Here is a 26,893-nt window from a genome sequence, read left to right as displayed (position 1 = left end):
TTGAAGTATAGAGTAATTACTTTGAAAAACTGCTAAATGAAACAAGCAGTGATGACAGCACAGTGGTAAAAAACACTGACCAGGCATGCAATCAGGAATACATATCCATATTTGAAGTAGAAAAAGCCATCAAAGGTATGAAATGTGGAAAGGCAGCAGGAGTAGATGATATTCGAACAGAAATGCTGAAGTATGGTGGTATAAGAGTCTTACAGTGGCTGCACTGCATAGTTCAGAAAGCCTGAACAGAGGGACGAATTCCCGATGATTGGAGTAGAGCTCTCATAGTACCCATATATAAAAAGGGAAATAAAACTGCATGTGAGAATTACAGAGGTATTTCGCTACTGAGTGTTCCTGGCAAGATCTATGCAAGTATACTTGAGAAACGGTTGAGAAGAATTGTGGAAGAAAAGCTTGGTGAAGAACAAGCTGGATTCAGGCCAAATAGAGGCTGTCAGGATCAGATCTTCGCTTTACGACAAATAGTCGAGAAAGCATGGGAATATAACAAGGATTTGTATTTAAGTTTTGTCGATCTGGAAAAGGCATATGACAAGGTGCCAAGAGAGAAGCTATTCAATACGCTGCAGTTATATGGTGTCAATGGGGCATTATATCAAGTAATACTTAGTCTTTATTTGAGTTGTAAGTCAGCAGTTAGAATTGAAGGAAGTACAGGAAGATGGTTTAATTTTAAATCTGGTGTGAGTCCAGGATGTACATTATCCCCTCTGTTATTCATTATCTATATGGATCACATTATGAAGGAAAGTGGTATTAAACATGATATCAAAATTGGAGATGTTAATGTCAGCTCTTTGCTTTATGCGGATGATGTTATACTTCTAAATAAATCCGCTACAAGTCTGCAAGATTCTCTGACTAAATTGAATAACTTGTAATAGATATGGTATGAAGGTCAGCAATAAAAAGACAAAGACAATGAAAATAGGCAGAATCATTGAAAATGTCAACTGTGTTGTGAATGGAGAACCTGTGGAAGAAGTAAAACATTTCAGCTATTTAGTCACGATTTTTACTGAAGATGGTATATTAAATATAGAAATAGACAACAGAATCAGCAAAGCTGGTATGGTGGGAAGTCAATTGAATAAATTCATATTGAATAAGAGAGAAATTAGTCAGAACACTAAATTAGCTGTATACAAGACAGTGTTCAAACCAGTTTTAACTTATGGATCTGAGAGCTGGGTCAGAAGTAAAACACTTGACCAAAGACTAGAGACCACAGATATGAGAGTCCTGAGAAAGATTATAGGCGTGAACAGATGGCATCAATGGCAGTATCATATTAAAAACGAAGATATTAGGAAAGAACTTGACATTGTCAGCATCCAGGAATGCGTTAGCAGAGCTAATCTCAGGTGGTATGGTCACTTAAACAGAATGGGCGAAGAAAGATTAGCAAAACAAGTGTTCTCTGCCAGGTTGGCAGCAAAACGACCCAGAGGAAGACCAATTTATAGGTGGATTGATATGGTACAAAGTGCTTTAGACGATAGAAATATAAGATCTGATAATGTTGGAGTGTTGACAAGTAACAGACTGATTTGGAGGAAAATTGTAGATAGGAAATTAATGATGTAAATTTTTTTCATGTAGTACTATCATATCCTGTACACCCCTTGAGGGTACATGGCAGGAATTTGATGATGATATATTATTTTTTTCTTTTAAGTGTACAGTATAATTTATGAGACTATAGGTTTTAAGAATTCTTCCCCAATAACATTTTTTTCCTATAAGCACCATTATTTTTATTGTGTGAAATTCTACAATGTTTCTCCTATGTTATAGGAGAAACAATAGTATTGTTTTAAGAACATTTAACAATGCTTTTTGGATAAGGAATTATGTAATGAGATTTTTTCTAGTCATCTCAAACAAGCTTAGTTACCTTTCAGCACTTATCTTAATTTCACGTTTTTCAGCAACAGTAGATAGTTGAAAAATATACTGTACATGCTTGCTATAATGAACCCATTTGCACAAGAAGCATAGTTGATTATAGCGCAAGATTTACTACAGTGAATTTGGAGAATACTGACCCTCCACTACATTCACATGAAACAAAGGACAACACAGCAAGAAAGAGAACAAAAGAAATTGCATGGAAACAACAACAGAAATGTCAGGAAGTCATACATTGCTCACAGAATATAAAAGACTGGCAGGAACTATATGTATAGCACACAAAATGACATGAAAAAGTACAAATGCAAGAATAATGGGAGACATAAGAAAAATTAGAATAGCATGAAATTATAGAAATAAAAATCCAGAATTAAGATTTGAATTTTGAAATGCTATGTAAGCTTCAATGAATGGGTCACTTAAGGATCAAAGCCAGATAACTAAGAGGAAACTGCCACATCACCATTAAGGAATGTGAACCGACTGGGGCTCCTGACCTACCAATCTTCACCTTTATGTAGAGTTCCATTACTATCCATCCACTAGGTATATTGAACAAATGAGGAACAACTAGCCATTTGAGAGTTAGAAAAATAACTTTATTCTCTATTGGCTTAAAGAGAAAAAAAACATGATTGTACAACATGATGAGATTTCATGCTGGAAGGGGCGTCACTCAGTTAAACAAGGCCTTGTTGATTTCTTCAGAGAAAGGACAAAGAGTGAAAAGTCAGCTTTGGAACAAACTTCAATGCAACATCTACAAGAAGAACAAATCCAGTATCAAAAGAATTAAAGGCAGGAACCATCAACATAAAGAGTATCAATGGAAAGGAAATCAAAGTTGCAGAAGAAATGGAAAATTAGGACATGGATATAATTGGCATCACTGAGAGAAAAAACATATAAACAAAACAAACAAACAGATGAGATCCTACTAAATAAGTATAGAATGTTACATTCAGACAATAATGATCAAGGAAAGGATAGAATAGCAATAGCATTCAACACTTTGATTTGAGGGCAACAGGAGATCTAAATAGCAGAGCAGGAAATGAATCCCACCATATATTTGGGAAAATTTGGAGAAAAAGGGAAGGACTATACTAATGGTAAGTACCTGCTAGATTTCTGCTCAGAATACAGGCTTGTCATTCCTAACCATGTTCAACATGAAAATGTGCATAAGTTCATGTGGAGAGAGGACAGAAGAAATAAGAAGAGTCTCATTGGCTATTTATTGTTGGTATTGTTGGTTCAGGATACGAGAATACACATGATTTGAAATTGGCAGTAAGCAGGATAAAAATGAATATCACATTGAAAAGAACATGAAAGAAAGTTTAAAACAGAATTAAAGTTGAGCAGCTTTTACAGGTAGACTCAATTACACAAACATTATATGAAACAGTTTGAAAACAAGAGCCAAAGCTTAAAGTCTCGGTTACAAACTCCAAAGAAAACATTGATTCAACTAGAGAGGTATGTAGTGAAGTTGTCCACAAGGACAGAAAAATAAGAACACCATAGTGTACACAAAAGCAGATGCTCTAAAAGATTACAGGGAAAATATAAGAGAGCTAAGCTACGTGTAAAATTAGCTACACAAAAGTCATGGGAAGTAGACTCTTGAGGTAGACTTTGGTAAGAATATACAAGATAATATGGCAGCCTGGTTGGCCAAGTGATTAGTGTATCCACTCTCCAGCTAAAAGGCTCAGGTTCGAATTCCATCATGGGCATGGGTGATTGTCTTTGAAAATACTAGTGGTGGTGGGCAGTAGATGGCATTGGTGTAGATGATGTGGTTTGCTGTAGTTGGTGGATTGAGTAGTGGAGACGGATAGTTGTAGAGTAGGTGCCCTCCCTCAATGAGTCTTTGGACTCCTTGGAGATATCATGTAATAATACAACATAAATATCAGAAAGGTAGCAAAATGTTCTGGAGGTTATTGAAAAAACTTATTAATAGAGGAAAAAGTACTGTAAAAGGAATCAGAGATGATAAAGATGATATGAAAAATGAAGTTAAAAATATTCTAGATGTGTGTGGGGGCACTAGCTTAGAAAGATGTAAATGAAACAAGCAGTGACAGAACAGTAGCAGAAAATATTCAAGATGAATGCAAACAGGAGTACATATCAATACTTGAGGTAGAAAAAGCTATCAAAAGTGAAATGTGAAAAGGTAGCTGGAGTAAATGATATTCAGCCAGAAATGCTGAAATATGGAGGAATAAAAGTTTTGGGATGGCTATACTGCAAAATTCCAAGGACCTGGTCAGAAGTTTGAATTCCAGAGGATTGTAATAGAGCTATCATGGTTCCCATCAATAAAAAGGGAATAAAATTGAATGTGTGAGAATTAGAGGATTTTTCTACTAAGTGTTTCCAATCCAGGTAAATTTATGCAAATATATTTGGAAAAAAGAAAGAGGGAGGGGCTGAGAAAAACCTGGAAAAGAAACTTGAACAAGATGCTGGATTCAAGTCAAATAAAGTATGTCGGGATCAGATTTTCAGTTTACAACAAATAGTTGAGAAATTATGGAAAAATAACAAATGATTTTGACTTATATGACAAGATGCCCAGAGAAAAGCTTTTCAAAATGGTTAGGTTAGGAAATAGTTAAAGAGAACATACTCACCCAACTTAGTTTCAATATTGCAAAAAGATGGAAGTAACAGTGAAACAATAAAAGAAATATGGACTAATCATTTTAAAGAAATGTTTGCAGCTGAAGAAAACATAGATCAAGATGCCTTCACCTCAAAAGAAACTTCTGACCTAAATGAAGAAATACATAGAGCAATCAAATAAATGAAAAATGATATAGCACCAGGCATAGACAACATTCAAAAAGAACTTTTGGAAAAAAGGGAGAGAAATCATAATAAATTATCTAAGGAAACTGTTCAACAGAATATTAAAGAAAGGAAATTTACCAACACAATGGAGAACAGGCCAGATCATATCAATCCACAAAAAAGGAGATGTTGGATCCAGCACTAACTATAGACTTATCACCCTTCTAAGCCACTGCTATAAAATATTCATCAGGATTCTTCAAAACAGAGTTAAGCATACCTATGAAGAACAGATGGAAGAAGAGCAAATGGGATTTCGAAATAAGAGAAGCACAATAGATGCAATTTTCATATCAAACAGATTAGCAAATCTTATGAGACAAAAATAAAAAACTCTACTGCTATTTTATTAACTTCAAACAAGCTTTTGATTCAAACAGAAGCAAACTCAATAAAATTCTAGTAAACAGATTTCGACAAATACCTATTAAATTGTATCAAGAATTACTATTCAGAAACACAAAAACAGATCAAATAGCAATTAAAAAGGGAGTTACGCAAGGCTGCACATTGTTACCATATTTATTCAACTTGTACCTAAAAGAAGTCATAGACGAGGGACTACATATGTGTGAAGGCATAACTGTAAATGGAAGAAATATAACACATTTAAAGTATGCTGACGACATAGTTATCACTACAGATAGCCAAGAAAAATTTTAAATTATCCTGACCAAGCTGCATCAAACAAGTAACAAATATGATATGAAAATAAATTTTAGTAAAACAAAACTAATGGTAATAGGAAGAAAAAAGGGAAGCAATCCAAACGAAAATAGAAAACAATAATTAGAACGAGTAAAGCAATTCAATTACCTGGGATCAATGAAGATCTAGACTATTTCGAAAACCATAAAATAAAGAATCAATAATGGATGGATAACAATGGGCAGACTACAAAAAATATGGAGCAATAAAAGATTAAGCAAAGAACTCAAATTAAAGATATATAAAACAATGATAAATCCCATAGTACTCTATGGCTCAGAATGCTGGATCTTAAGCAAAAAAGAAATGGATAAACTCAATGCTTTCGAAGTGAAATGCCTAAGAAAAATCAATAGAGCATACTGAACAGAAAGAAAAATAAATGAAAAAGTCAGAGAAGAACTTAACTTTAAAGAAATAATAATTACAAAACTAAAAGAGAGCCAATTAAGATGGTTTGAACTTGTTTCAAGAATGAATCCAGAAAAACTACCAAACATTATTAAATGGCAGGATTGAAGGACAGCTCAGCAGAGGAAGACCAAGAAAGAAATGGATTGACAACATTAAAGAAAGCACCCACTTAAACTCCATAACAGAACTTCATAAAAAGACAACATACAGAAAGAAATGGCAAAAATTTGTCTTTGAGGAACTCGATCTGCCATGGGCAGAAGAGAAGAAGAAGAATAAGCTGAATGTTATTCTTATCACGTGACACCTCCAAGGAGTCCACACTCACCGTGGGAGGGCACTCTACTCCACATGCACATGACCATCTCCCATACTATGTAACTCTCCCACTACACACAACTACCATCTACAACAGTATTATTTTTGTCTGTAAATTGCATGTGTACTGAAGGCTGGAATCTTGTGTGAAGCCATATCATAAATTCATTTAGCAGAAATCTTCATAATAAATTAAATATGTGCAATTTGTACCATTAAAATTAAAAACAACCTTTGAAATTTGGCAAGTCAGTCAATTTTATAAGTGGTCACCTCCGATTACAAAGAGACAGGTGGACAAGTAATTAACATCTGCATTAGTCAGCACTCATGAGAGAAATGAAAAAGTGATTGGCACAGATGGTACTGTCCTCTTAGAACTGTGAACTATAAATTGACAAGGATTCTTTATCCATACAATAAAAAATTCTGCATTTCTGATTTAGAATTTGGGTTTTTGACCTAAATTGATAGCTTTAGTGGTAGTACAGTCTGCACATATTTTATTTGTTATGAAGATTTCGATTAAGTGATATTAATTTAAGCTAATATAATGTTTCTAAATTTAAATGTTAATTTTGGATTTAAAATTTTATAATTTCATAATCTTCTAGTTCTTTCTTATCTCTTCCATTATTGTTTGCTTTGAACTTTTTAATGTTATCATTCTGTGTGCTTTAGGTGTGGTTTTCCTGCCAATTATTTGTGTATGTTAATGTACGATTTCCTACCATGATGGATTTTTTTAAATTACCATCCATCCATCTCCAAGGCCCACCTTTCCTAATTGGGTTGTGGGGGCAGCAGTTGCAAGAGGGACTTCCAATGGTCACGGTCCTCTCGTGATCCAACGGTCACGATCCAAGCTCAGGTCTGGTGGGACTCCCAGACGTGTCCACCCAAGGTTTTGGATATAATCTATCCAGTGAGTCCTTGGCCTTCCACATGGCCTCCCACCCTCTGGCTTGGCAAAGAGGGCTTGCTGGGGGAGCCTCTCTTGTGGCATTCTGACGAGGTGCCCATACCATCGTAACTGTGATCTCTCAACATGGAGAAACAGCGGTTGAATATCGAGGGTTTCCCGAATTGCAGAGCTTCTGACTCTGTAGAGTCTTGTCAGCCCTGCAACCCCTCAAAGGAACCAACATTGTTTTTTTAAATCAATTTGCAAAAATTTATTTGGTTATGTTTCTCATGAATATTTGTAACACTGAGCTTAATAAAGCATTATAGAACTTAGGTTGGCATTTTTCCATACTTCTGTAGGTTCCAGCAATGTTTTGCTTATATAGATATGCTTATAGTAATAACTCAGGATTTACTGCATGATTCTTATTTTCTAAGTATTAACTAGTCTTCTGACAATCACTAAACCCAGAAAAGACAAATGCATTGCTTTAGAAACTGAAAGAATGTTGACTTAAACTCTTCATGTGGATGAATGCAATTCCAGTTCCTCATAAGCTGGAAATTAATAGTTCATGACTGCTAATATCAAGAAATTATCATCCAAATATGTCAAAGTCCAAAGATCAGATTCCTATTCTCATATATCATTTCAAGATATGTTCTTTGGTGATAGTTAAAAGTGAAAGTTTTGCTTACAAGAGTGGCGATATCATAAATCATCAGTCTTGCCAAGATTCTGAGGACATTTAATCTCCAAAGCTTTCGCTGCATTCAGTTTAGACTATATTGCAATATCCAATGGTCACAGGTGATGCAATCACTGAAGCAAAATATATAGCTTCTCCTAGTCAAGCCAATTCTACCTTTTCACAGAGTTGGCATATCCACAAGCAGGGTAGCTCTGGGGTTTCAAGCAGGTACTGCCATCTTATAAGCATACCTTTCATAGTTGTATAAAATGTCTCACCAGCCTCTCCCCAATAATAAATTACTTCATTGCTTAGTTTAACATCACCATACTGTCTATTAGACAACTGAGGTGCCTACTGCCATCTGGTTTCCAAAATGTGGTCTGTCTATAGTACAAGACAGAATGATAAGAAAATAATATTTATTAACTTATTTGCTGGTATTATATCCAGCATCTTCAGAGGACAAGAACAGTTTGTCACAGTACATGAAGCAACAACAATTTAGTATAACAGTGGAACAACATTTTTTTAAAATAGTTCCACTGTTATATCAAACTGTTACAATTTTTTTGTAATGGACAACGTGCTTATGAAGTTCAGTTTCCCCATACTACCAACGAGAAACTGGGCTGCTTGATTGGTGAAATTTCTTTTCTGAAGAGTCTCTTGTGAAAAGCAAACTTTCTGAGAGCTGGAAACCAGAGATTTGTTGACATCTTTACTATCTGGAAACAAGATCTAAAACTGCAAGTCTTTCTACAAAAAAAATGTGAACCCTAGAATCAAATTTTTAAAAAAGAATAACAAGAAACTATCCTTTCTGGATGTGCATCTTAAATGTGAAAGAGACAGCTTTCTCTGTCTCTTCTCTCTATTTCAGTCTACTGTAAACCAACTTTCTCTAGATGTTATATACACAGATATTCTGCTCATCATCCTTCCTAAAAATATTGAATAATATAATTTCTGGTTCCCAGAGCTCATGAAATTTGTTCTTCACAAGAAACCACAAAAAGAAATCTCAACTAACAAACAAGCTTATCTTAATAATGAATGATGGATAAAATCACGTATTATTAAAATGCTATCCCCCCCCCCCCCAATAGGGAACATTCTACAGTAGACTCGCATCTGAATCCTCTCCACCACTCCCTCATCCACAAGAAATCCAGGAGACTAAATTTGAGCACAGAAATCCAGATGTGAACATATCAAAGCCTTATGAAGAGGAATAACAACTCCCTTGTCTATACTTGTGTGTTGTTCAATAGCCAAGTCATCTTATGAGCTATCTTAACAATACGAGGGTGGTCTGAAAAGTTCTTGGCCTAACAATGAAAAAACGAATTTATAATTTCAAAATTATTTTTATTTTTTAACATAATCTCCCTTAAGACTAATACATTTATTCCAGCAATGCTCCAGTGCCATTATCCCGTCTCGGTAGTGGTTCTCAGTAAGATCTACAAAATACCCCTCTACAGCTGCAATCACCTCTTGATTCAAAGAAAAATGCTGACCAGCAAGGAGGAGTTTTAGTTTTGGGAAGAGATAGAAGTCAGAGGGAGCCAAATCTGGGGAATAGGGTGGATGTTCCAACAATTCATAGTGCAGAGCCCTTAATTTTCCCATTGCCAAAACACCTTTGTGGGAAGGTGCATTGTCCTGATGAAAGATGTTTTTTTCTTCTGCAGACCAGGTCTTTTGTCATGAATTTTTTCAAAAGTCCAGTCTGGTTAAAAGACTGGAATAATATTCCCCGGTTACCATTTTATCCTTTTCAAGATAATTAACAAACAAAATGCCTTTAGCATCCCAAAACACGATGGCATGATCTTTTCTGCTGATGGAACAGACTGTCTTCTTTGGCGCTGAACAATTGGCTTCTGTCCATTGTTTTGACTGCTGTTTGGATTCTGGTGTGTAATGGTGAATTCTCATCCATAGTAATAAATCAATGAATAAATCAGTTTTATTCTTGTTAAAATGCTCCAAGCACTATTCACAGATTTTTATGCGAGTGCGTTTTTGATCTGCTGTGAGCAAGCGTGGCACCCATTTTGCTCAAAACTTTTTCATTTGCAATTCTTCATGCAAAATATATCCTACACGTTCCTTTGAAATGCCTATAGTCTCAGCAATTTTATGCACTTTGCCTCACCGGTCATCCAATACCATATCGTGCACTTGATCTATGATTTCTGGTGGTGTTACACTTTTTCGACGTCCTTAACGTGGATCATCTTCAAGGCTGGTATGGCCACATTTCAACTCGGCAGTCCATTTCTTAATTGTTGAAAACGAAGGAGAAGAGTGCCCCTAAACTTTTATGAACTTTAATGAATTTCATTTGCCGTTAAACCTTCTTTTACAAATAATTTTATGACCACATGATACTGAATGTTATCCATTTCAAGGGACACAGACAGCACTTTTGCCTCAGGCAGCTGTATAAAACAAACTACTTGATAGAATGACTTTCAATTTCACATGGATGCTTATGACAGATGTACCAACTTAGAAAAAAAAAATCTTGCTGATAGTGTTGCCATCTATGGTCGAGGCCAAGAACTTTTCAGACCACCCTTATGTATTCCCTAACTACTTCCACCAGCCATTATCTTTTGCCAATACTGACAACCTATTGAAATCATCCTGCAACCTCTCCACATTACCATGATTAACTATTATGCTATCTAATTTAGCATCATGAGCAAACAACTAAATATTTTCTTTCAGGTTATTTCTTGTATCATTTATGTACAAATTAAACATTGGTAGTCCTAGCACTGAACCTTGCAGCACACCACTAGTCACCTGCTTTGACCTGGAGTCTGCTACCTCCATATTTCACTTTTAGATATCTGTCCAGTAGCCACCCTCTTATCCACATAACCAGTGTCACATCCATTCTCCATTCGTTCTAATTTGTGTAACAGGGTTCCACATGATATTATGTCAAATGACTGCAAAATCCGGCAGAATCATTGTAAAGCCATTTCCTTTATCCAATTCAGGTGTCACTCCATTATAAAAAGTTAGTAAATTACTAAGGCATGACTGACCCTCCACAAAGGCATGTTGCCCCCTCACAGAGTATCATCATATTCCTATTCACCCATTTATGAATTCTCTTTTTGAGCAAATTTTTCAGTATACTTTTACCATAACTCCTGAGATACTGACTGGTTTATAATTTGCTAGTTCAGTCTTAAAACCTTCCTTATGCAATGGAATTATCTGCCCTCTTGCCACTTCTTTGGAACTCTGCCAGGGCTGAGACTTAAATTAAAAAGCTTAGTCAGAGGCACTGCCAGCTTTCATTAGATGGGATAATAGCTTTCATTTTGCAGGAATGTGCGCAGCACATTCCTGCAAAATGAAAGCTATTATCCCATCTAATCCCACAGCTGTATTTACACTGAGATTCTGCAATATCATAAGATACTCCAATTCATCCATCTCTGATCCTACATAAGTCCCTGTCACATATGTTATAGTATAAAATCTCTTGTGGTGAAATATAAAATGTTTCACCTATATTGATTTTACATTGGCCATAAAATACTTATAATTAACAGTGTATATAGCATGCTTTAATGTAATAAATTTTGTAGTATGGTAGAATAACTGAATGTAGAACCACAAGCAATTGTAACTAATAAGATCAGACAGGATTAAACTAGTAAGCTGAAAGTCAACAATAGTCTCAAAGGTCAAAGAATTATAGGAGTTTTTTCCGCCAAAACCTAACGTAAGCGTGGGTGACGTAAGGGTGCTTTCAGTAAATCCAGGAAGTTTTGGAAGGAAGTCCAAGGGTCAGCCAATGATATAAAAGGCAGAGATTGCAAGGCAAAAACTCTTTCTTCTTTTGGTTCCTGTGAAAGCTTTTCGGGGAGGAGAAAAGCCCAAGTCCTGCAAACAGTTGTACCAGAGATCATGAGAAGTTCGCTGGCGGGGAAGGCCGTATTTAAAGGTATCCTTCCGAGATTTCTTCGACTAATGTACAAATCACGTGCATGCTGATATATCACTGAGCAGTTCCTAACATCGTTGAAGAAATAAATTACTTGTCCAAGGAAGGAAATTGAAAGATGATTTACTGTTGGATAGTGCTCGATCGAAGCTGTCATGCAAGATTAAGAAAGGAACCAGCGGAACTCGCCCTTAACCCTTTTGGATCCAGAACTGTACATGATATTGTGAACTTGTAAGTAAATTGCTTTATGTTAATAGCCTAGATTGTGTGTACAGACGATAGTTCTTGATTCAGTTTAACTAATGACATAATGTGTTGAAGAGGTCAGAAAGCCGAAAGTGAGTTTGAATGTGCTTAAAAGAATACTGTGAACTTGAATAGTGCTTGTTTTACATAATGCTTAAAACGTGTATGATATAATTTTACCTAATATTAATAGGATAGAGAGCAGGGATATTTTTGTTAAAAATCATCCACTATTAAGTTACGTGTAAAAGGTTTTTGTTTAGTAACTTAAATAAATTGTCTTACTGTTTGGCTCGCAAAAAGTTAAGCAAGTCTGAGCACGGTTAGTAGTTGGAAAGGAACAATTATTCGATGCTGTTGGCACACTCTCCCTCGAAGAGTCTTTGAACTCCCTGGAGGTGTCACATAATAATAATAATAATAATATATGTCTGGAGAGTCAGGCATGTGATATGTCCCATTACCTTTGTATATTAATTGTCTTAGTAAAAATAAACAAGTTTGGTTTTGTTAATATATTGCCTGATCTTTGTTAGTCAATGCACTGTCTCATAAAAAAATAATTGAACCTGTGTGACCTAAGTGAAGTAACCACCACGACTGAATAATTCGGAATTGCTTGAGATTAAGATTTATTTAAGGGTTATAATACATGCTTAGCTAAATGATTCTCATGTATGTAAAAGAAATAAAAATTCTTTTACACAATCCTTAATGGCGCAGTCATTAACAAAAATAAATTTTTAAGGAGTAATACATTTGAATTATAGCAACCTAGATTGAGGAATTTGCTCCATACAAAGGATTTTCCACAGTCAATGTTACTTGGACGTGTGAGAGTATACTTTACGACATTGAAGGGGGGGGTAGCGTTAAAACAATAAATAAAAATATGTATATAAATATGTTACAAATGGCACAGTTCGAAATGATAATAATAAAATAACAATAAATAAAATATCACAATAGCATTAACTTCACTTGGATGATATACCCTTGCAAAATGTAACTCAGTAACTGAACTATTTTATCTGCTTCTGTCAACCTTGTGACCATCAGCACTCATACACCATCCACAAAATTAAGGTTATTCTTCCTCTCACTTGTCACATAGCAAAAGATCGCTTAGGGATTTCCTTTGACCTTCTTGGCTAGTTTCTTCTTGTAATCTTCCATACCACATTGGTCACCTTTCTCCTTATACACCCTCCACATTTTCTTTTTCTGTAGCTCATGCTTAATGATATTACTCATCCATCTAACAACTACCTGACTAATCCTCCTTACTCAGTATACAATTTCATACAGCTTCCTATAGATGCCTTTTAACCATCTCCCATGCACTAGTAACATCCTTTCCTTGCAGGGTTTTATACCATGGTACAGTTTGTCATAATCATCTGCCTTGTAGTTCCAGATATACCTGTTCTTGACAGAATATTCCTCATTTTTTACCATATCATAAAATATACTAGATTCAAATTTTCCACTGTTCTTCTTTGGACACTGATGATTTGTGAGACATAAAATGATATGTTAACATTTACATAAATTGAAAGCCAAATGTCTATTTTCCTGGCATCTGTTTGGATTTCAATTTATGTTATAATATACAAACACACCTTTATGGCATTTGTATAGTAAAGGTATGTAAGTTCTTTTCACTTAAACCTTGTTATCTTCCAGGTCTACCTACTCACTGATGAGACCTCAAAAAAGGTTGAAACAGGTCTGGGTAGTGACCTCTTCTCGATGTAATTACAGTATTACATCCCCTAGGGGCTGTGTTTTTACATTATGAGAAAATATCAAGGATAGTGAGGGAGCTTGCTCCACTTTTGCTTCGAGTTGTGTTGGTGTTGTACTACCAAGTGGTCATTTACACTTGGATTCGCCGATAGTTTTTCAGTATATATGAAACTAATAGATTCGTAGTTCTCGATCTTAGAGTTTTGCTTACTGGCAGTTGAACAACAAGGGATTTGTATCCCCTTAATTAACATAAACATTTAATTAATAAAATGATTTTATATTTTACCGAGTTATATGTTTTTCAAATTAATCACTAGTATGGATCAATACATATAATGTAAGTTCCACCACCTAAATACTGCTATCCAAATAGAACAGTTTAAGAATATATGCACTGATTTCTTAACATTCCAGTCTGTTTCTTCTTCCTTTTGACAAATGCACTCAAATGTTTGTTCTAATGAATTTTTAATTCACTAATACAATTTTGTTATTCCAATTGTTTATGTAATCAGTGATATTAGCATTCACTGGTAGTCTTCCATATTGATTAATGAAATGATTCCACTTTTATCTGGCTTCACTACTCAGAGATTGGGTTATTTTTCATTTGGTTAATTTTTCTAGTTCTTTGGCTAAGGTTAATGCATACTGGAGTTTTGATTTTACAGCTATTCTATTTCTTGAAAAAATGACTTACTACAGAGTCATGGTTGTAAATGTTGATTACAGAAGTTTGATTTTTGGAGAGAAGATACGAAATACAATGTTTTATTCACACTGTCCATTTTTTTGCTACATTTTTGTTTCAGTCAACAAGTGCACAGATTACATGGTGAATTTTGTTTTGGAAGTTACTGCATTTTTAAGGGGAAGGAGAAAGGGGAGAAACAACTATGGATTCACTTTATTTCTGTGAATGTACTTAAAAGTAAGTACATTTTCTAAGTACTTTATTTTGCATGGAAGATCTGATGTTTAATGTCTGTTTTATTAAGCTACTAATGCAGCTATGTATTCATTCTCTCCACTCTATAAAGAAAAATGCCCCTAATATATATGCGAGAATTATAGAGAATTCAATACACTAATACCAGAAATTTCTACAGGATTTTTATGTAATATTGAATGAGGTATGTACCATCAAAAAATGATGGTACAACATGACAAAATTTCATGCCGGCTGGGGCGTCGCCCGGTTAAACAAGGCCCCCGTTGTTTTCGCCAGGGAACCAGGGCGAACAGCAAAAAGTCAGCTACTGGAACAAATCTGAAAACAAACCCCAACTCAACATCACCAGAGTTAAAGATGGGTACTATCAACGTAAGAAGCCTGAATGGCAAAGAAATGGAGCTAGCTGAGGAATTAGATAAGTACCAGATTGACATAATAGGGGTGACTGAAACAAAAAAGACCAAAACTGGTGAGATCTTTCTGAGCAATAAATACAAAATGTTATATTCAGGCAATGACAATCAAGGAAAAGAAGGAGTAGCCATAGTATTCAACACAAAATACGAGGCTAATCTTCTTGAATGGCAGTCAGTCTCAAGTAGAGTAATGTGGGCAAATATGAGAATGGGGAACTGGACAATGAGACTTATTTGTGCCTATGGTCCCACAGAAGGTTCTACTAAGGTAGAAGTGGAGGAATTTTTTGAGGCTTTAGAAAAAGCAACTGACACAATGAAAAAGGAAAAGTTGGTCCTTGTTGGGGATCTAAATAGTAGAGTAGGAAATGATTGTGAGACATACAAAAATATTTTGGGAAAATTTGGAGAAAAGAGCAAAGCTAATAATAATGGCAAATATCTGTTGGATTTCTGCTCAGGACATGGACTGGTTATTACTAACACCATGTTCCAACATAAAAATGTGCACAAATTCACATGGAGAGAAGAGGCTAGGAATAAGAAAAGTCTCATTGACTATGTTATTGTTGATAGTGATGTTTTCTCCCTGGTGCAGGACACCAGAGTGTACAGAGGATTTGAAATTGGAAGTGATCACTATTTAGTCTTGAGCAGGATAAAATTGAATTTCATATTGAAAAGAATAACATGTAAGAAAGTTTTAAAGCGAATAAAAGTTGAGCAGCTCTCAGATATGAACTGTAGACTAAAATACAGAAATATTATTGAAAAGAAAATGAGAGTTTGAGAACAGGAATCAAACCTTGGAGAGTCAGTGGCAAACTCTGAAGGAAACATTGATTGATTCTGCCAGAGAGGCATGTGGTGAGGTTGTGTGAAGGATAAAAAAATCAGAACTCCCTGGTGGACACAGGAAGTTAAAGAGGCAGTGAAGGAAAAGAAGAAAGCATATCAAAAGTTCCTGGCAAATAAGTCAGCTTTTACTCTTACAGAATACAGAGACAAATGTAAGAAAGCTAAACAGTGTGTAAAACTAGCTAAACAAAAGTCATGGGAGGACTTTGGCAAGAATATAGAAAATAAATATCAAGAAGGTGGCAAAATATTCTGGAGGTTGTTGAAGAAGCTTAGGAATGGAGGAAAGAGTGCTGTAAAAGGAATTAGAGATGATAAAGGTGAAATGAAAACAGGAGAAAAAGATATCCTTGAAGTATAGAGTAATTACTTTGAAAAACTGCTAAATGAAACAAGCAGTGATGACAGCACAGTGATAAAAAACACTGACCAGGCAGGCAGTCAGGAATACATATCCATACTTGAAGTAGAAAAAGCCATCAAAGGCTTGAAATGTGGAAAGGCAGCAGGAGTAGATGATATTCGACCAGAAATGCTAAAGTATGGTGGTATAAGAGTCTTACAGTGGCTGCACTGCATAGTTCAGAAAGCCTGGACGGAGGGACGAATTCCCAATGATTGGAGTAGAGCTCTCATATTACCCATATATAAAAAGGGAAATAAAACTGAATGTGAGAATTACAGAGGTATTTCCCTACTTAGTGTTCCTGGTAAGATCTATGCAAGTATACTTGAGAAACGGTTGAGAAGAATTGTGGAAGAAAAGCTTGGTGAAGAACAAGCTGGATTCAGGGCAAATAGAGGCTGTCAGGATCAGATCTTCACTTTACGACAAATAGTCGAGAAAGCATGGGAATATAACAAAGATCTGTATTTAAGTTTTGTCGATTTGGAAAAGGCATATGATAAGGTGCCAAGAGAGAAGCTATTCAATACGCTGCAGTTATATGGTGTCAATGGGGCATTATATCAAGCAATACTTAGTCTTTATTTGAGTTGTGAGTGAGCAGTTAGAATTGAAGGAAGTACAGGAAGATGGTTTAATGTTAAATCTGGTGTGAGACAAGGATGTACATTATCCCCTCTGTTATTCATTATCTATATGGATCACATTATGAAGGAATGTGGTATTAAACCTGATATCAAAATTGGAGATGTTAATGTCAGCTCTTTGCTTTATGCGGATGATGTTATACTTCTAAATAAATCCGCTACAAGTCTGCAAGATTCTCTGACTAAATTCAATTGCTGTTGTAATAGATATGGTATGAAGGTCAGCAATAAAAAGACAAAGACAATGAAAATAGGCAGAATCATTGAAAATGTCAACTGTGTTGTGAATGGAGAACCTGTGGAACAAGTAAAACATTTCAGCTACTTAGGCACAATTTTTACTGAAGATGGTAAACTAAATATAGAAATAGACAACAGAATCAGCAAAGCTGGTATCGTGGGAAGTCAATTGAATAAATTCATATGGAATAAGAAAGAAATTAGTCGGAACAGTAAATTAGCTGTATACAAGACTGTGTTCAAACCAATTTTAACTTATGGATCTGAGAGCTGGGTCAGAAGTAAAACACTTGACCAAAGACTAGAGACCGCAGATATGAGAGTCCTGAGAAAGATTAGAGGCGTGAACAGATGGCATCAATGGCAATATCATATTAAAAATGAGGATATTAGAAAAGAACTTGACATTGTCAGCATCCAGGAATGCATTAGCAGAGCTAATCTCAGATGGTATGGTCACTTAAATAGAATGGGAGAGGAAAGATTAGCAAAACAAGTGTTCTCTGCCAGGTTGGCAGGAAAACGACCCAGAGGAAGACCAAGATATAGGTGGATTGATACGGTACAAAGTGCCTTAGATGATAGAAATATAAGATCTGATAATGTTGGAGTCTTGACAAGTAACAGACTGATTTGGAGGAAAATTGTAGATAGGAAGTTAGTAATGATGTAATTTTTTCATGTAGTACTGTCATATCCTGTACACCCCTTGAGGGTACATGGCAGGAATTTGATGATGATGATGATGAATGAGGTATTTACAGAAGCAACAGCATGGTCATCAATGGCCGACATATTATGTATTCACTAATATCCAGTGACAGACAATAACTGATGGAAGGCTTGCTTTTGGATTAATATTTCATATTCATTAATTCAATATTACAGGTTCCCTGTAGGATCAAAATACTCCAAAAGAATTATACAGAATGATGATTATACTCTGATCTTAGAATCCACCTTCTGGTTGGTTGGCTCTTGTTGGCCTAGTTGGTCAAGTGGTTAACGTATCTGCTCTTCAACCAACAGGTTGTAGGTTAAAATTCCCATGTTAGGCATGGATGTTTGTGATCGTTTTTTGGTGGGATATGACTTTCACTGCTCATTGTGAGACTACCACCCACTTATTGGAGACCTGAAATGGTTTTAAAAAGGTGGTATCTAGAGCATGGTTTCCATCCATCCATCCATCAGCTCATTGGACATCATCAGATGCTATATGGTCACTCCTTTCCTTGGTTAATGTTACCACCAGTCCTTGCCAGGTGGTCCTGTCATATGCCTTTCTGGAGATGTGAACTCCATGAAGATCAGTCATTCCAGACACTACTAATACTAATTAGTAATAAAAATTACTAATACTAATAAGACACTACTGACACTACTAATGAATTCTCTACTAATAATAAGCCTACAGTAGCCACTGAGCTACTGAAGTCTCTTGACAATGCTAGAAAAGACAAATGAATTAAAACAATGAACAATTTTAATTTTACTCATTCCAGTCAAAAAGCTTGGTCCCTGATTAGGAAGCTTGACCCTAATACAAGGACATCTGGTAAACTGCCCGCATTAGATCCAAAACACATTGCAAAGCATATAATCTCAATGACTAAATATCCTCAAGATAGAGTAGCTACGAGAGAGGTGAAACAAAAACTAAAAAATCTTAAAACAGATCTTCCACCATCATCACTATCTCAGGCTTTCTCTTCCCAGGAACTTACCTAGGCAGTTAACTCACTGAGGACTGGGAAGGCGGCTGGACTCGATAACATCTACCCTGAATTCATTAAGAACTGTGGACCAAAAACTATTAAATGGCTTACTGCTATGTACAATAATATCCTGGACTCTGACATACTTCCATCAATTTTTGAAAGATCTAAAATCATTGCTGTCTTAAAACCTGGCAAAGACCCTACAATTGCTTCCATCTACCGTCCTATCGCCTTGTTAAGCATCTGCCTGAAACTTCTCGAAAGAATGCTATACAACAGAATTTCTTCAAGTATACATAACAGAACTCCACAGGAACAGGCTGGCTTCAAACCTAACAGAGGTTGTTGCGATCAAGTACTGGCCTTGACAACCTTTAGAGAGGACAGTTATGAAAAACAATTGAAAACAATAGCGGTATTCGTGGACCTCTCTGCTGCCTATGACACAGTGTGGAGAGAGGGTCTTATCTTAAAATTCCTAAGAACTGTCCCATCACCAAAACTAGTCAACCTAATTAATCAAATACTAGCAAACAGATGGACACAAGTATCTCTGAATGAATCCAAAAGTAAATTTTTTAATTAAATGGCCTCCCTCAGGGGTCAATTCTTGCCCCCATTGCTCTTTAACTTATGTATTAGTGATATCCCAGAGACAGCATCATGGAGATTCATGTATGCTGACGATATTGCCATTGCAACTCAACGTTCAACATTCCAAAAAGCAGAGAACACCTTAACTGAAGATCTGGATGTACTTGATAAATACTTTAGATGATGCCGATTACAACCTAACCTGAACAAAACTGAAGTAGCATCCTTTCATTTAAGTAATATCCAGGCCAACTATATCCCAAAAGTTTACTTCAGAAATAAACAGGTGAAATTTAACAAACATCCAAAATACCTAGGAGTTACCCTAGACAGAAGTTTGGCATTTAAATATCTAGAAAATATAGCTGGAAAATTAAAAACTCGTAATAATATAATGCATATACTTGTTGATACTTCTTGGGATGCTGATGCCAACACACTGCGTGCTACCGCACTGTCTTTGGTCTATTCTACAGCAGAGTACTGTGCTCCTGTGTGGCTGAACAGCGCACATGTGCTTCTTTAGTCAATGTCCAGCTGAATCAAACTATGAGGATAATCTCTGGAGCTTTATGATCTACTCCTGAGTACTGGCTCCCAACTCTCGGTAATATAGCCCCTCCCTCGCTCCACAGGACCCAAGCCTTAAGCAAATTATAGACAAAAATAATTGGAAACAGTTCCTTGCCTATCCACCAAGACATTTCCTTCCATATTTCACAAAGACTGAAATTCAGGTGCCCTGCCTAGAGGAGTGAAATACAAATGAACAACCAGAACTTTGACCTATGCAAGTCACGGGGGAGAGTATTGGTTTCAACGTACCTCCAATCTTCAAATTCCCATTTCAAATCCGACATCTCGTCTGAAGGGCTTCAATCTCCCTAGACATGTTTGGACCACTTTAAATCAGATCAGAACAGGACATGGGAGATGTAAGCATCTCTTGCATAAATGGAGCTGGTCCAATACTCCAAACTGTGAATGCAGAAGAGGGATCCAGACTATCAATCACATTGTGCTTGAGTGCCCTATCTACTCCTTCTCAGGTACTAAAGAGGTCTTTTTAAACTGACCCCAGAATCCCTGGAGTGGATCCAGGATTTAAGAATTAATAAGAATTAAGCCCTGACTCCTGATTCTTAATTTCAATGTTTAATCATTTCAACCTATTGTACCCCTTTTAATATGATTTTTACAATTGCTTTTAGGCTGTTTTATATAATATCCTGAGATCTGTACATCATAAACTAAATAATAAATAAAATTCCAGACACAATTCATCTCCTTGAAAGTCTATCCCCACCTCTTTTTCCAGGGACTTGACCTTCTATTACTGTTTTGAGAAGTCCTCTATCCATCCTCAACATTCCAGACTATGTAAAAATAAATTAATACAATACAAAAATTAAATAAAATAACAAAAATATTCCTTAGTTTACCCACGGCACTGACGTATTATAGGTTTACACCTTTTGTAGATGAGAAGAAAAAAAATATTATGCACCCCATCTCTTCCAGGCTATCAGCTAATACTCATCACTAAACCTGTCATGGCTCTCATGAAGAAGCTTTTTCTTCTCTCTTCTGTACATAAAATTTAAAGTGAAAAAATATTGGTACACCTACAAAAGTTCAATTTTCCCGCACTTTTTTTTTTTTAACCCTATGTACTCTCAAACAAATGTCTGTAGATGTATTATTTACTTGAGAGTACATATATAGACAAGCTATTTACTGCATGATGATGCACAGAAAGAAAAATCTAATCTATTTTAACTAGGTGCCTATACTCTTCTACATCAAAATCCCTTCCTCTTCCTTCCAGCTAATAGTGACAAGAAAAAAAAAAAATCCTCTTCATCTAAAAAAGAATTCATTTCCTTTTTTTCTAATAAAATCCTCAAATATATACCCAAAAGGAACCAACCATCTAAAACAAAATCTGTGAAAGACAACCAGCACTTTCCAAAGAACAAAACCAGTACAACAATCCTATGTCTGATAACTAAGTTGAGGTAATTTAGGCAAACTGCTCTAACACTCAGCTACCAAATTCTAGTTCATATTTACAAAATTCTATATTTAAAATTGTTGGAAGTTTTTCCACTTGGCTGTACTATAAATTAAAGATACCAAGAAATTATATACTTGGTTTAATCCTTGGTCCTGAGTTCAGGCACAAACTTGTTTGCTTACACTTGGATAAAGGATTAAATCCAGTATATAATTTTTTGGTATCTTCAATTTATAGTATAAGTAAGTAGAAAAACTTTCAACAACTTTCTCTGATCCAGAGTATTTTAATAATAAGGTGTCACACCTTTTTGCTACTCATATATGAAAATATGACTTCTGCATTACTTCAACTTTAATATCAACTCCATGTCTGTCTCTCACTGATGAAACCTCAATAAAGGTTGAAACAACCAGTCTGGATAGTGGCCCTTCCCATAATGCATAGCATCATACATGTCCGCAAAAGATCTGTTTTGCATTATGGGATACTAGGGCAAATCATGTGAAGTCATTAGCTTCTTTATAAGAGTTGCCCCAGTCCTGAAAATAGTTCAGGTGCAAACTTGTTTGCTAACACTTGGATAAAGGATTAAACCAAGTATATAATATCTTGGTATCTTTAATTTATATGTATCGAAAAGTTAGACTTGTATGTTTGCGACTGTCTTTAAGTGAGAGATATATTCACTGCCCAGTGTCAGACGGCGACCACTGCTTTCCTTAGCAGACCTGAAGTGGCTTGAAGAAGTTCCATGTTTGGAAATCCCTAAGAATTATTTATTAGATATCAATGTGTTAAGGCCTGAGCAAAACAGTCAAATAATTTTATTAAATAAAAATAAAGTTCAATTAGTTGCTCATGATTTTAGCATGATACGTTTAGAGGCTCCATCTACTACATAATCTACTACATAATCTGCTCCATCTAGATGGAGCAGATTATGTGCATTGTTGGTTCATTATGCACTTCAATTAAAGTAGAATTAATAATGTAACAATTTGCTTAAGACTTGACTTCATACAGAAAGCTGGCCAAAATGAATTGCTGAGTATGAACATATAAAAATAATAATAATAATTAAAAGTGACTTACTTGATTGAATCTACGAGTAAATGTAACAACATTTGGAGCTAAGTTCATTTTCTCCCTTCTATTCCATGCACAACTCGTAAGTTCCTATTATGAAAGAAAAATCATAAACCAGTCTAGAATTTATTTATAAATATATATACCACCTTCATGTAAGTAAACAAAAAAAAGGTCAATATACCACTCATATAAAGCACAGATTAAGGAAAGCACCTACTAAATGAAAAACAAAGACCATAACTCTGCATAAAAAAAATAATAAGGAAGACATAAGTAATTACAAACCCATCTGTTTATTATCACACACACACACACACATAAAATATTCGCCAGTGTCATCCTAAACAGAATACCTCCATCAACGAAAATAGCTGCAAAGCACAGGCTGGTTTCAAAAAAGGCTTCTTTTCAACAATAGACCACATTCAAACTATTACTCAACTAACAGAGAGATGCAGAGAATACCAGATTCCACTTTGTCTTCTTTTTATAGATTTTAAAACAGCATTTGACACGGTTGAACATAATGCAGTATTCCAAGCTTTAATAGAACAAGGAGTAGAAATAGCATATATCCAGCTCATAAAAGATATCTACAAAGAATTCACAACAAATATTACTCTTTTCAATCACCAATTAAAATGAACTTAAGTAGAGGAGTATGTCAGGGCAATGCCTTATCACCTAATCTCTTCACATCTACTCTGGACAGCATCATTCGAAAAACTGACAAGAAAGGTGGAATAAACATTGATGGTGAAATGTTAAATAGCATATTATTCGCCGAAGATGTGGTATTAATATCTCACTCCCCTGAACTATTAGAATCAATACTGAATGACATAAGCTGAAACTCCAAAAAATTGGATTGGAAATACATCCAGACAAAAAAGATGGATGAAAAACGAATACTGTAAAGACTACACAATCACTCTAGAATCCCATATCATCGAAAAAGTTGAAGATTACATCTACCTTGGACAGTCCACAAAAATGAATAACGACATATCAAATGAAACAGCAAGGAGAAAAAGAGCTGCTTGGATAGCCTTCAACAAAATAAAATCAACAATCACCAACAAACCACAGATATAGAAATAAGAGCCCACCTTTTCAATAGTCACATCCTACCAGCATTAACTTACGGCAGTGAAACATGGAACACAACTTTAAAAGAAGAACAAAGCTTAATAACAACTCAACATGCAATATAAATAAAATAGACCACATAAGACACACACAGAAATCGGGAAGAAGTTTGGACTCAAAGACGTAATAAAAGCAATCTACAACAGCAAAAGTAGATGGGCAGGACATCTCACCAGAATGAGAGACAACAGATGGACAGTCACAGTAACAAATTGCTATCTGAGAGATACCAAAAGGAAATCTGGAAGACCAGCCTTAAGGTGGGAAAACCTAATGATTAAGAAAGTTGAAAGGAAATGGAGAAGAAAGGCCCAAGACAGGAATAGCTGGACTCTTTACGACCTGCAGTCATGGAGAAATCCTGATTGAAATCACAAGTCCATCAAGGTAATAAAACAGATATCAAATTTATCCAGAATTACTACTGCATTTCTGAAAGCTTTATTCGCAGAAGTTTTCAGAAATGCAATTTTTTTAATGCATTCCACACTATCATCAACACATACTGCACTTGCATCTAAGAGTCTAACTGAAACAGTTCAGTGGAACAACACACCTGAAACATAAAGAAAGCAATAAAAATTAAATCATGCATAAAGAAATCATGTTTAAATCACTCTAAACCAGCAATATTTGTACAGAACAACAGGATAGGAAGAATTTTACTAAATTCTATGCAAGTGGCAAATGCTGGTCTGGTATAGCAAATCCCAGAGACCCTTATGGTTACCTACTTATCCTCTCTTCTTCCATTTCATTCAATGCAATTATTTTCTCTTGGGTGGTGCTATTATTTTCCCCTCTAAAGGTGAATACCAAATTGCTCCTGTCAGGAGTTTAACTATTTCACTTTTAAGAGTTCCATCTACTCTCTCTGGGGATGGTAGAACTTTTTTAACACTAATTCTAGGGAATCGGTAGGCAGCTACACATTGCCATTAGTCAAGGATAGTCAAGTTCACAGCTACCAATGATTTGCCATGTTAACACATACCAATCATAGACATGTTAACACAAGAATGTTTTAATATTTGCCAAATATTTCAGCCCAAAATTAATAGACTATCTTCAGTGGCTACGTAGGAACAGTTTTTAACAAGGTGGAATACCAACAATTGATCATTCAAAAGTAGAACGAGCCACGTGATGTTACATTGCTAAGTCTGTTAGTTTCAGACTGAAATATTTGGCAAATATTAAAATATTCTTGTGTTGTGTCTATAATTCCTAATCATAATATCACAAGTGTCTCTCTAGACTACAATTTTTTCTAAGTTGTGGGATTGAAAATCCGAGTATTTTAGAACAGAAAACTCTTCTAAAGTGCTAAGAGATATAACTGATATACAACCTCTGCACACTGATTCAAAGAGAATAGTTTTATGGACAAACCATAATTAGAGTCAATTGAATGTTGCCAAGTACGAGGTTATGCACTTTGGACTGAGCACATTTCATCTATGTAGCATATGTGTAGCTTTAAGTTATAACCAAGATAATTACAATTATTTACTTGTTCAATTGGTTTATTATTCCAGGACAATTTTGCTTCCTATTGGTCCCCTTCCTAAAGTGGCACACATTTTGTCTTTTGAGCAGATATTTTTATTTCATATTTGGTAGTAATCTTGTCAAGGTAGTACACAACAAACTGTAGTTCATCTTCTGTATTACCAATTATGATTTAATCATCATATAATAATATATCATCATCAAATTCCTGCCATGTACCCTCAAGGGGTGTACAGGATATGATAGTACTACATGAAAAATTTACATCATTACTAACTTCCTATCTACAATTTTCCTCCAAATCAGTCTGTTACCTGTCAAGACTCCAACATTATCAGATCTGATATTTCTATGTTCTAAGGCACTTTTTTCCCATATAAATTCACCTATATCTTGGTCTTCCTCTGAGTTTTTTCCTACCAACCTGGCAGAGAACACTTGTTTTGCTAATCTTTCCTCGTCCATTCTGTTTAATATAATAATATATTTTATTATACATTATTATATATATTATATATAATTAATGTATAATAATATATTTATTCAATAATTGGCTCAAATTGAATTCCTGTACTATTTACACATTTCAATTCTTTTAATATCTCATTAATACGGTGTATATGATTGTGTGTGTGTATATCAGGAGCGAATATTCAGGGTGTGCTAGGTGTGCAGTGCTCATCCACCGAATAGCAATATCTCCGATTTATAATTTTGCATTTATTTCTGTTAAAGACTTCCCTAATTGTTTCCTGGTTTCTTGTGATTCCTATAAGTAAATACAATATACTAATGCTTCATGAAGAGGACACTTTTCAACATGTTAACATTGCATCACATTTGCGTTAATATCCCGGATGTTTGCGTGTTCAAAATACATACAATTTTAGCCCTCTGCTAAAATGTACAGATAGCGCAGTCGGTCAAACTGTTAGCATTGCAGTAGTTTTAAAACCCGTTCAGAAGGTGAGACAGTAGTACCTAGAGGTTATGATTGGTTATTGCCGTTTTTGTTTTCTGAGTTTTATCTGTTTTGCATACATAAAGTGCAAACTGACATGGTAGGCAAGTTTTTATATATAATATAAACAAGCTTTTAATATATAATTTTCGATAAATTTATAACTTTTTGCCCATAATTTACAATGAGAAACAGTATAGTAGTCAAAAGAAGTAAGCCTAGTCCCCCTCTTCCAAATTTTACACCTTTGAGTAATTCAAATATACCAACCAAATATAGCATTCTTCTTCATTATTGTTTTCTAATATATCTTAAAACAAATACATCGTCCCCCACTCTGCACAGAATTTGGTTACAATTAACTGATAAATTAAAGTATTCAAAGTTATCCTACAATTAATTGCACTAGACAATTAAGATGAGCACTGATGTGCAATAAACTCTTAAAACTTTCATACATCGATAAAAATGCAATCATATGGTCAAACTGGCCTGAATTTT

The 26,893-nt window shown here is 35.2% G+C and overlaps 1 protein-coding gene across 1 annotated transcript in view; it reads right to left on the bottom strand.

Moving 5' to 3' along the window:
- LOC150098332 (ras-specific guanine nucleotide-releasing factor RalGPS1-like) overlaps window positions 1-26,893 on the bottom strand; it is a 321,760-nt gene that overhangs the window by 199,649 nt on the left and 95,218 nt on the right. Inside the window, exon 5 of the mRNA XM_090405650.1 lies at window positions 22,774-22,857. Within this exon, the coding sequence (XP_090261776.1) occupies window positions 22,774-22,857 (84 nt within the window). The remainder of the gene's footprint in view (window positions 1-22,773; window positions 22,858-26,893) is intronic.

This window comes from Typopeltis vanoorti, chromosome 15 (genome assembly GCF_054136105.1).
Source record: "Typopeltis vanoorti isolate ZY-2024b chromosome 15, IOZ_Tvanoo_1.0, whole genome shotgun sequence".
NCBI lineage: Eukaryota > Metazoa > Arthropoda > Arachnida > Uropygi > Thelyphonidae > Typopeltis > Typopeltis vanoorti.
Note: the sequence above shows the minus strand (reverse complement) of the source record. Positions and strands in the feature narration are given on the sequence as shown.